Below are 12,498 nucleotides of genomic sequence, written 5' to 3'. Positions count from 1 at the left end.
CCACAGAGACCCACCCCGCTCCCCCCCCCGCACCCACTGCCACCCCCCCGCCACAGAGACCCACCCCGCTCCCCCCCCGCACCCACTGCCACCCCCCCGCCACAGAGACCCACCCCGCTCCCCCCCCGCACCCACTGCCACCCCCCCGCCACAGAGACCCACCCCGCTCCCCCCCCCGCACCCACTGCCACCCCCCCGCCACAGAGCCACCCCGCTCCCCCCGCACCCACTGCCACCCCCCCGCCCACACACCCCGCTCCCCCCCACACCCACCCACCCCCCCCGCCACACAGACCCACCCCGCTCCCCCCCACACCCACTGCCACCCCCCCACACCCACTGCCACCCTCCCGCCACACAGACCCACCCCGCTCCCCCCCACACCCACTACCACCCCCCGCTCCAGAGACCCACCCCGCTCCCCCCCACACCCACTACCACCCCCCCGCTACAGACAGACCCCCCGCCACACAGACCCCCCCCGCTCCTCCCCACACCCACTGCCACCCCCCCGCCCTGCTCACCCCCTGCCAACAGACCCCCCTCTCTCCCCCACACCCACTGCCAGCCCCCGTCCCACTCACCCACAACCAGCCTGCCCAGACCCCCCCGCCACACAGACCCCCCCCCCGCTCCTCACACCCACTGCCACCCCCCGCCCTGCTCATCCCCTCGCTACACACAGACCCACTCCCCTGCCCTGCTCACCCCCCCTTGCCACACAGACCCCCCCCACACCCACTGCCACCCCCCCGCCCTGCTCACCCCCCTGCCACAGACCCTCCCCTCTCGCCTCCACACCCACTGCCAGCCCCCCTGTCCCACTCACCCACGACCAGCCTGCCCAGAGCCCCCCCGCCCTGCTCACCCTCCCGCCACAGAGACCCACCCTGCTCACCCCCCACACCCATTGCCAGCCCCCCTGCCCCACTCCCCACAACCAGCCTGCCCAAAACTCCCAGCCCTGCTCTTCCCCCTGCCACAGAGGCTCTCCCCCCCACATTGTTTGGATGTAGTAAAATACTTGGCTGCTTTTCTGGAAAAAGCGGCCAGTCTAGATTCAGCCCTAGAGCCACACCCAGATCCCCTATTGCCCCATGCCCAGACACTCCCCACAGCACCGCTCGGACCCTCCTTGCACCTCACAGAGCCACTCCCTGTCCCCACCGCTCAGACTCTTCAGCCCCGCTCAGCCCCCCAGCGTCTCTCAGGCCCCTCACACCTCGCAGAGGCAAGTCCAGACTCCCCAGTATTGCTCAGACTAAGGATGTAAAATCCCATTTAATCAGTTAACCGATTAAATATTGGCTATGTCTACACTGGCATGATTTTCTGGAAATGCTTTTAACGGAAAAGTTTTCCGTTAAAAGCATTTTTGGAAAAGCGCGTCTAGATTGGCAGGACGCTTTTCCGCAAAAGCACTTTTTGCAGAAAAGCGTCCGTGGCCAATCTAGACGGCTGTGTCTACATTGGCACCCCTTTCCGGAAAAGGGATGCTAATGTAGACTTCGGAATTGCAAATTCCGCGGGGGATTTAAATACTTGAAAGTAGGAATAAGAGATCCTCCGGAAAAGGGCTTATTTTCCGGAGAATCAGGTCTAGACTGGCGCTTTTCTCTGGCTTATCCCCAAGTCGGAAAAAAGCGGCAGCCATGTAAATGCAAATACCGCGGGGGATATTTAAATCCCCAGCGGGATATTTAAATCCCCCGTGGAATTTGCAATTCTGAAGTCTACATTACCATCCCTTTTCTGGAAAGGGGTGCCAATGTAGACACAGCCCACGTGCTTTTCCGCAAAAAAGCCCTGATCACCATTTTCATGATCGGGGCTTTTTTGCGGAAAACAGTACTGCGCTGTTTACACTGGCCCTCTTGCGCAAAAGATTTGCGCAAGAGGGCTTTTGCCCGAACGGGAGCAGCACAGTATTTCCGCAAGAACACTGACGATCTTACATGAGATTGTCAGTGTTCTTGCGGAAATGCAAGCGGCCAGTGTAGATAGCTGGCAAGTTTTTCCGCAAAAGCAGATGATGCTTACTGCTTAACCGCTGACATCCCTAGCTCAGACCCTACATTCCGAGCCCCCCTCACACTTCTCAGAGCCATGTCCAACCTCCCTCCTGCACTGCCCTAGAGAAACTCCCAAACCTCCTATTCAGAACCACTTAGAGCCCCATTCACCCCTTCCAGAGTACCAGGGATCACCCTATTTCCCTACAGGGAAAATGGGATACCCCACAGGGCAGCTTGAGGCTCCCCACAACTGCTCTACACACGTTATCCCCCCCTCCCCCGTCTTCCATGTGTGGGTCTGGCACAGCCTGAGCCTCCCTCCAGCTCAGGGCTGGCATTGCCATTTGCCTTCCCTCCCTGTGCACCCCGCTAGCAGTTGCACTCCACTTTTTTTTGTCAAAACTGGGCATTTGCTAATAGGTGACACAGGGTTACCCTACCCACACCAACTCAGTGCCACTTGTAATGCCTCCTGCCCAGCAACATCACTTCCAGACACACGCATCCCATGGCACCACACAGAGCCTCTTGCACCATCCCAGTCATTTCCAGACACTCCAACTTCAGTGTCACACTGAGTCCTACTCACGCCCCCTATAGCCACTCCCAGACACCCCAGTCCCACCCCAGAATCACTCCAAGTCCTGTGACTGGCTGTAATTCCATTTCCACACACACCTCAGCACTGCCCCGAGCTACTTCCAGGTCCCCACCTGGCTATCATACACACAGAACTAGAGGTGGGGAGTGCTGCAGCATCCCCAAGTTTTACATGGGGCCCTGGCTGCTGGCCGTACACCTGAAGCTCCATGGCCCTACTCCTAGGCTCAGAATTCTCCTCCTGGGATGCTGGCCACTGATCTTGTGCCTGGGGTGCTGTAACATTTGCTTTTTGAAAAATCTACTTGGAGGGTGGAGGGTCGAAAAAGGAAACTTTTGTTTCTGTTCTCACACAGCCTCTAGCATGCAAAATCTTTCCCAGCTGAATGTTATGAGTGTTTCAGCTATTCGTTCATGAATTCCATTATAGGGCAACACCAGCAAATTCCCAGTCGAGTCCCCAGAAATGTGCATCTTAGTCTTTCCTGTTGTGCAATGCAAGTTCATAGAAAGTACATCATTTCAACAATAGAAAGTCATCATGCACAAATGTGGTTATCCCAAATGGGACTCCCAAACACTTTAATTCAAACACAATCAATTACATAAATCAAGTTTATTAGCTACAGAAAAAATTTAAGTGTTTGCAAATAATGAGGCACAAAAGTCAGAATTGGTAACAAAGAAAATAAAAGGCAAAATGCAAATTTAATACCTAACAGGAAGCTAAATCAATTGAAAGTAAAGGCTTTTCTCACGTTTTTTTTTGCAGTCTTTAGTGGATGAAAGCCTTCGAGCCAGAACCACTCCCCCCAGTCCAGTGTTTCTTCAGGAGTTACTACTATTGTGAGCAGAGAAGAATGAAGGTGAGATGATTTGGGGCCACTATTCCTCATTTTTTTCATCTTTTCAATGTCATTTAAAATAATCTCCATCAGGGGTCCAGCCAACAGCAAATCAGTTTTGCATGAGAACCCCACGCCGCTTATTTGACAATATATAAATGTGTTGCTTACGTGCTTCTTACCAAAAAAATGGTCACTTAACGTGGTAATAGTCCTTCTGATTATGTTAAAACCTGACTGAGATGCTGGCTAACCTTTTGTCTCTGATGAAATGGATTAGGCTGCTTTAAAAAATCTTGAAGCATATCTGAGCAATTTAATACAATAAAATCTTATATTTTTACGTGCACTATTGCCACACATTTTACCAGGACAATAACCGTCAGTGAATTATGGGTTTTTAAATGATACCTCACAAGGCATGCTTTTACAAAACTGTTACTTTTGTACAAAATGGTGAACATAAGGGTACAGTTTGTCACAATAGGGTATTACCACAACACTAATTTAACCATAATTTTCTTCACTAAATGCAAAGGATTAATGTTCACAGAGTTGCTCTAAATATCCTAAATAAGTATTTTACTACATCCAAACAGTAACAAAACATTTATAAGCATTTGATCAAGATACTTACAAACACACCAAACTCAGGGATGCTTAGACCCACATTGGTCAGTTCCAACTTGGTGAATAGGTATTAGAAATTAACCCTTTAAGAGTTAACTTTTTAAATATATTTTTTTTGTAAGTGACATCATTGCCCATTATTGGACTCTAGCTAAGGGCAGATGAAGAAATTGTTTATATAGCCTAGGGATATAAGTGATTAGTCGACTATCTGATAAGCATAAGCTTATCGGATAGTCGAGTAGTCACTTGATTAGTTGCTTTATCCCCTCCCGCTCTGCCTCTATCAGAGAGGGGCAGCAAGGGGGGGAGGAGCAGACGCTGGTGTTGGGGGAACTCAGCTTAAAAGCCAGTTCCCCCCAGCACCATCTCTGTGGGGGTCAGGGGAGTCCCTCTTGTACATTTCAAAGGGCGAGGCACAGCAGTCAGGACCCTGCCTCTCCCTTTGAGCCCAGCTGCAGTGGCTCTTGTACATTTCAAAGGGAAAGGTGCAGTGGGATAGTGAGTGCCTCCCTTATCGACTAATCGAGTAGTCAATGAAAATTCCATTGACTATTCGATTAGTTGAATAATCAAAATTTAACATCCCCAATATAGCCAATTATTTTATTGCACTTATAACTGTATGTATTTATTTCACTTATATTTCTATTATTTCAGCCCAAATGCTAAATAAAACACTGGTATTTTGAAGCATCACTACAATTGTAACACAACAATTTATGTTTTTCATTATCTCAATCTTTTTGGTCACATACTTTGTGCCTGTTGTTCATGCCAATATACCTACTCAGTTTAAAACCTTAGTTCACCCACATCTAATTTGGGTCTGTATTCTCTCAGGTACACATATATACTACTAGGTCTGCCTTCACACACAGAGCCAGCACAGCCCTTCATTTCCCCTGCACAAGACACACATCCACTCCCATCTCCAGATACACACTGCCACTCATTTCTCCCTCCACATACTGTCACTCCCAACCCCTTCCCCTGCCAGAGCTACTTCCAGAGAGCATGCAGGGCAATTCCCATCCCCCACCCAAAAACATATAGATAGAGCTACTCTTATCAGTGCCATCCCAAGGGGGGGCGCGGGACCTGTGGCACACCACCCCCCCGCCCCCCGTGCCCCAGGCACAGGCCTGGTGCATTCCTGCCACAGGCCCCATGTCTGCTCCACTCCTGATACTTCCCTGCCTCTGTGCCACCCTTTCCCCAAAGTCCCACCCCCCATCATCCAAGCCAGAGGCATGGCAGGGACCAAGCATAGGGTAGCAGTACAAGTTGCCACCACAGTGCTCATCACGGCAGCAGAAGTGGAGTGTCCCAGCAGCCTGCTCCGCTCTGCCATGCTGCCCCTCCCAGCCTGCTGCACTTCCCTTCTCCCTGGCACTGGCAAGCGGAGTGCCCTTGGGCTGCTACGGAGAAGCAGAGTGTGGCAGAGTGGAGGGAAGCAGGCCTCTGGGTTGCTCTGTCTCTCATTGTCCTGGTGAATGTCAGGAGGGGGGGGGTAGGGCAACCTGAGATGTATCCCCACATCAGGCCTACCCACAGGATGGTTGAGAGAGCCACCATCCGGTCCCCCAAATCATGGGGCCTGGAGAAGCTGCCCTGAACTTTCCTATGGATGGGACAGCTCTGACTCACAGCAAGTATTGGGTTTTGGCCCTACGCTATGAGTGGACTAGGTCCCCTGCTGGAGGCACACCCACCCCAGAGAGACTATAGAGAAGTCCTCCAAGCAGACTAGAGTCGCAATGGAGGAAGCAGCCAATCAGGGGCCAGAAAAACCCAATGCAAGGAGCTACAGGACTAGAGTCAGCTTAGTGCCTCTGCAGACCTCAAGGTGTGGAGGCTGGAGATTAGCTGGCTAAGAGAGCAGCAAAACTGCAGACAACTCCAAGTGGAGAGCACATTGGAGATTGAAGGACATTATGGGACTCTGAGATAAAGCCTTGAGAAAAGGGCAAGGAAGCTGTCTCCAGGAGGGGAAGCCCCGGGGCAACACACATTATCAGAGTGGGGAACAGACTGAGGGAACAGATGCAAAGACACTATACAGAAGGCACCTAGATGGGCCTCTGTTAAATGTATACCCCAGAAGGTGTTTGTTTGATTTCACACACAGTGGAGAGTGGGTCGGTCAGAGAGCTGTTACTGAAGAGGCTTTTAATCAGAAGAGAGTGTGCGGGCATGCACATCGTCAAAAGGGAGCACTCGCAGGAGGTGCGTGCCATCCTATTACACCCATTACAGCTAGTTAACATCTTTATCAATGACATGGACAAAAAAATAAAATCATCATAGACGAAGTTTGCAAATTATCCAAAAATTGGCAGAGTGGAAAATAATGAAGAGGACAGGTAACTGATTCAGAGCAATCTGGATTGCTTAGTAAGCTTGAGGGCAAGCAGTCGATATGTGTTTTAAGTCAGTGATCCCTTGGAATTTGAGGATGATAGTCTATCATGAAATGATAGCTGGCTATTGCTGATGAAATTGCAGTTGGCTACTTAGACTCATTCAGGATCCATATATGTTATCATAATTGGTAGATCTGAATGGCTGAAAATGCATTCCAGCCTTTTTTTTCCCCCCTTCTATTTCTCTTCTTCTTCTTGTCTTCAGTGGGTCTCAAAATGCTTGAATCTTTGCCATAAGGTCCTTCCCCATTTTAATCAGTCAAGGACTTGGGTTTCCCTCAAGTTCGTTGGCTTTCAGGGTATCTTTGAAGTGTTTTTGCCTTCCTCTTGTCTGTTGGCCTGAGCTCAGTTGAGAACATCATGATTTGATTCAGGAGTCAATAGTCTGGCACTCGAAGAATGTGACCAGCCCAACAGAATTATTGGCTGATGATCACAGTGCTGGAAGTTTTGGCTTGTACAGAATGCTGGCGTTTGTGCATCATTCATCCCAGCTGATTCAGAAGATCTTGCAGAGGCACCATTGATAGTATCATTCAAGAATCTTGAGGCGTCTACTGTGCATAACTCGGATTTCAGGGTTGCACAGGAGAGCAGGGATAATGGCCTAGATAATGGCCTTGGTTTGGTTTTCACATCAGCATCTTCAAAGAGGCATTCTTTCAAGTGTCTGAAAGCCCCACTGGCACATTGGAGGCAAAGTTGAATCACCTGGTCAATGTTGTCTGTTGGCAACAGATTGTGGAAATGTTCCATGTTCTCCAGGGTGTCTGCTGATCTTGATTGTGGTGCTGCACTTTAGTTTTCTTGGTGTGGAGTATGAGGCCTAGTTGGTTGCAGAGAAGAGGTAAACTGTTGTTTGAAGATCATCTGATTGGGTACACAGAGCACAGCCATCTGCATATTGGAGTTCAAGGGCTAATTTACTAATAGTACATCTTGGATTGGAGGCGATTGAGGCTGAAGATCTTGCCATCCATTCTGTGATGGATATCAAGTCTGGAGGGGAATGTGCCAGCAATGAGGGGAAAAAATGGCAAGGAAGATGGAGAAGAGATGGTTGGAGCAATGGCACCACGTTGCCTAATTTCTGTTTTGACTTTAAAGGGGTCTGTTTCAGATCCATTGCTGAAAATCATTGTGGACATGTGGAGGAATCACTGGCTCTAGGATATGTTGTGGAGGAATCAGTCTCCATAGGGAGAGAGTGGCTAAAAGCCATCCTAGCCCCACTGTATTGCGTTGGTGGGCCCTCCTCCAGGGCATTTAAAATCAGCTGGGAGTGGCAGGCAGGACCAGAGGACGCACAGGGCAATAGGGCCTTGTGGGGGCGCAGGGAGTGCAAGCAGTCAGCAAGTTTTGGTGGAGCATAGGCAAGTCCACACCTGGTTGTTTGGGGAGGCATAGCCTATTGGGCCCACCCTCCATGTGCAGGTCATCGATTCCCCACTCCTCATCTAAATCATTAATGAAGATGTTGAACACAAGTGGATCCAGAACTGATTCTTGCAGGTCCCTACTGAACATGCTCTTCCAGCTTAACTATGAATTGCTGATAACTACTTTCTGGGAATGGTTTTCCAAACAGTTATGCACCCATCTTGTTGTAGCTCTATCTAGGTTGTATTTCTCTAGCCTGTTATAGGAGAAACAGTATCAAAAACCTTACTAAAGTCAAGATATACCAAATAACCCCTCTGTGGTCAGGGAAGTGCAGCCCAACAGCCAGAGTCACAATATTCAGTTGGCTGGGTCACCACCCCAAGATGGGTAGTAGCCAGGGTAGGGAACCGAGGCCCTCCCTCTCCACTGGGTTCTGACCCTGGGCCATGCTGGTGGCCAGCTGACCTGCTACCAGATTGGCAGGGATCTTTCTGCAACATGCTGAGTCTTTAGCTGATTCTAACAATTTCCCCGCTAAATCTCCCTGGGTCTCTTTTCCTGAGTCCATGAAGTCTTTGGTGTCCAAGATCTGCCAGTCTCTGTAAGCCCTGTGACATCCTGTCTGTATGTCTGGATCTGGTTCTATGTGGCTGGCGTCAAAGCCTTGGAGCACAAGCAGACCACTTGCTAAAGCTAGCAATGCGCCTTCTTCTCCTCTGGCAGTCAGGCCAGCCTAAGCTCCTTTCAGGCCTTTTATATATCCTGGTTCCAACTGGAGCATGCTCAGCAGAGCAGAAGGGGCATGGTCTCTTCTGATAACAGAGAGGGGTTAATCCCTGTTGTACCAGTTCATGCTGATAAACCCCATCACAGTCTTCTTGCTTCTAATATATTTTTAGAATGTTTTCTTATTACTCTTTATGTCTCTAATTAATTTAATCTTGTTTTATGTTTTGGCCTTTCTGATTTTGTCCTTATATGCTTGTGGTGGCGGTAGGTTTTTTGTATCCATCCTTTGCAATTTGATATAATTACAACTTTTATAGGATTCTAGTTGGAGTTTCAGATAACTGAAGATTTCTTGATTAAGACAGAAAGGTCTCTTGCCATACTTCTGATCTTTCTTTGCAGTGGGATCATTTGTTTTTGTGCCCTTAATAATGTCTCTCCCAAAAGCTGCCAACTCTTTTGAACTTTTTTCCCCCTTAAGACTTGTTTCCCATGGGATCTTACCAACTTGTTGAATTTGCTAACATCTGTTCCTTGAAATCCATTATCTTTATTTTGATGTTCTCCCTCCTTCCATTCGTTAGAATCATGAATTCTATTTCATGATCACTTTTATATAAGCTACCTTCCAGTTTTAAATTCTCAACCAGTCCCTCATTTATCAAAATCACATCTAAAACAGCCACCTATGCTAGTAGCTTACTGCACGTCTGAAATTAAAAAAAAAAAAATTTAAGAATGTGTTGAATAATTTGTGTTGTTATCCCAACAGATGGCAGGGTAGATGAAGCCCCTCATCACCACCAAGTCCTGTGCTTTTGACGATAGTTAGTTGTTCCATCCTCATTATCTGCAAACTTTGCCAACTGTTTGCCTCTTTTCCAGATCATTTCTTAATATGTTCAACAGTACTGTGTCCAGTACTGATCAATGAGGGATCCTGCTATTTACCTCTCCACTGTGAAAATTGACCATTTATTTCTACCCTTTCTTTCCTATTTTTTAACCAGTTATTGATCCATGAGACGACCTTCTCTCTTATCCCATGACACCTTAAGTGTCACTGTGGAGCAAGCTATGAAAGAATGTTAAAAGACTAGTCTGCAGCCTCTTACAATACATCAAATGAAATCAACTATCCTACTATATGGCTTTTGATATATTGTATTCATAAGAAAATTAGTAGAATGAACAAAATATGCTACACAGCAATATAAGAAAAAAGTGTTTATTATTAGTAGTAAAAAATGACAAACTGGCTAAATTCTGCATTATTACATCAGCAGATACTCATAGTAACTGACTGTAAAAAGTTGTAAGTCAAACCCAACCTTGGTGTAACTCTGTGGGCTTCAATGGAGATAAACCAGAGATTAATTTGGCCCAGTATGCCTAGTAGTGTATGCAATTGCTGTTATTCAAAACTAAATAAAGATAAAACTCAAAGTGACTGGAGGTGTATAAAAGTCTTAAAATATTCCCTGCTACACTTAAGCCTGACATAGGATTCTACCGCAGTTTGGAGGCATGTGAAAAGTGAAATTATTGTTCATTAAAAAAAAAAAAAGAAAAAAAAAGTGAAGATGTAATGGAAAGGGGAAGAAGTAATTGCTAGGAACTATAGTTTTCGCCTAAATTTAACTTTAGCCAGTTCTACCAGTCCTAAAATACTCTGTACTACATAATACGCCTGTACTACATAAACATGCTTAAATTTCCACACTATTGCTATTAACTGACAATTTTTAATTCTAATCAGATGTATATGTTGCACAAAATCACGAGAAGTGTAACACTTGTGTAAGTCTGTTTTCTGGCTGATGAAGATTTAACATCCCAATCATGTTAAAAGATGCATTTCAGACATTACGTGCATTTATCAGATGTAAAAAATTATCAATTTAGGACTTAACTGTGCTCTTAAATATGTGGATTTCTATCACCAAAGGGTTAGTAGAGATCATCTCCTATCGAATAGTGTGTAAACCACAGGAACTGATTTTTACAAGATAGAGGGATTCTTATCCCATGTTTCAGATTGCAGTTGAGGATGAAATTCTGATCCAACCGAGACCAATAGCAAGGTTCTATGATTTAAGTGGGACCAAAATTTCACCCAGATCTGAGATCTCTCTCTGTGATTTTGATTGATGTAATTCACTTCTAATTATAATATCTTGTTCTCATGAAAACACTACAGTACACAAATAATATTTAGAAAATACTGGTGATTCTTCAGCAAAGAGACCATCATTAAACCTGGACTATTCTGTATATTATGAGTTCAACACAAGTATTTTAATTTTTCAGTAATCTGTACTTTTAATGCCAATTTTATAGCTTCTGTTATGTTCTAAAATATCACATAACAGACACCTAACTACACTGTCAGTGCTCATTATAGCTGTACTATGTGCTACAATATTTAAAAAAAACATGCTTAATGCATACAAATAAAATATTAAGTTTACACATATACTTGTACTGTACAAATGCTGTTAGCATTTAAAATTAAAGTTTTCCAATAAAACCTTTATATTTAGAAATATTTAAGAAAAGTATAAAAAATTACAAAAATAGGTCTTCTTAATTCAAGAAAAATACTAAAAGTATTTCAACCACTGTCATAAATAATATACATAGAGTTAAACAGTCTCAGTGTAAAAACTGTTTGGATTGAAGCAAATGTTTGGTATTTGCATATCAGATAGAATATTAACTACAATTTCAAAAAATACTAACCATAACATTCAAAAATTAAATTTCTCTGTTCCAATCTCTTAAGAAAAAGGCAGCCCCTGGCCAGCAGGAAGTCAAGGCACATTTCTGCAAAATCAGATGTGAGTAGTGTGTTTTATACTGGCCTGTCACTGTGGGTTGAATTTTACCCAGTTATTCAGAATTAACTATAGATCTTGACAGCCTGAGGCAGAGCCTTTGTTCAAAAACTCTATTTAATAGCTAAAGACTCCATAATCACACGTAAAAAATTCTGTTTTAATTTTTTTATTAGATGTCAAATGAACACCATCATATCACATTTCTAAGAGTTAACTAAAAACTTAATATATTAGTGTCAAATCCAGAGACACGACAACCAGTGAGGCTAAAGGGCTGTATACTGGGTACCTCTAGTAGGCAGAGAGGAAAAAAATCCTGCTCCAGGTCAACACCATAGAGCCACTTCACAGTTATTACCTTAACCAGCCATTTAACCTGCCTTTTGTACTGCAGAACCATGCTGTTTCCATGGTTTCACAGTCAAGCGAGCTCTCAGTGGTCACTGAAATGGGTAATTTGTCCTTTCATCTATGTATTTGGGTTTTTAAATCATATTAGGTAAGTCTTGCTGTTCATTAAGGACTTAATCCTGCACCCATAGAAATCACTAGGAAAACTCCAGCTGACTTTATGTCCTAAAAAAAAAAGATAAATTTTGATGTAATAGACTGGCAAATGTAAATTACACTGTCTTCTGGGGTAAGTGGTTACACTTCAGAACATTATGCAGTGTTCTGTATGGTATAATCAGTGACAAATCTATATAGGCATCTAAAACTAAACATCTTCAACAAAGAAAAATTACAGTAAACAATGCTGAACCAAAAAGTTGTCATAGGAGACTGGTTTCAATATCCAGGATGAAAAGATGCCTGCTGCCAGGGAGCTGGAAACAAAGAAAAATATACTTGAGAAAAGATTAGGGCATAGGAAATAATGATTCCTCTTTCCACCGCCAAAGCCCCCAAACTAGGAATGTTAAATTTCAACTAATCAGCTAATTTGAGTTGTCGATGGATTTTCCATTTGAGTTGATGGATTTTCTGCTTCAGTCCCCACTTGCACCGGATTCCCCACTTGCCTCTGCCT

At 45.3% G+C, this 12,498-nt stretch overlaps 1 protein-coding gene across 2 annotated transcripts in view; it reads right to left on the bottom strand.

Moving 5' to 3' along the window:
• Window positions 1-9,842: 9,842 nt before the first annotated feature.
• TEX15 (testis expressed 15, meiosis and synapsis associated) overlaps window positions 9,843-12,498 on the bottom strand; it is a 54,601-nt gene continuing 51,945 nt past the window's right edge. For both annotated transcript variants that reach the window (XM_006125375.5, XM_006125373.5), the window contains one exon: window positions 9,843-12,295. In XM_006125375.5, the coding sequence (XP_006125437.3) occupies window positions 12,242-12,295 (54 nt within the window). In that variant the 3' untranslated portion in view covers window positions 9,843-12,241. The remainder of the gene's footprint in view (window positions 12,296-12,498) is intronic.

The sequence above is a fragment of the Pelodiscus sinensis genome, chromosome 4 (genome assembly GCF_052426305.1).
Source record: "Pelodiscus sinensis isolate ZL-2025 chromosome 4, ASM5242630v1, whole genome shotgun sequence".
In the NCBI taxonomy this organism is placed as follows: Eukaryota; Metazoa; Chordata; order Testudines; family Trionychidae; genus Pelodiscus; species Pelodiscus sinensis.
Note: the sequence above shows the minus strand (reverse complement) of the source record. Positions and strands in the feature narration are given on the sequence as shown.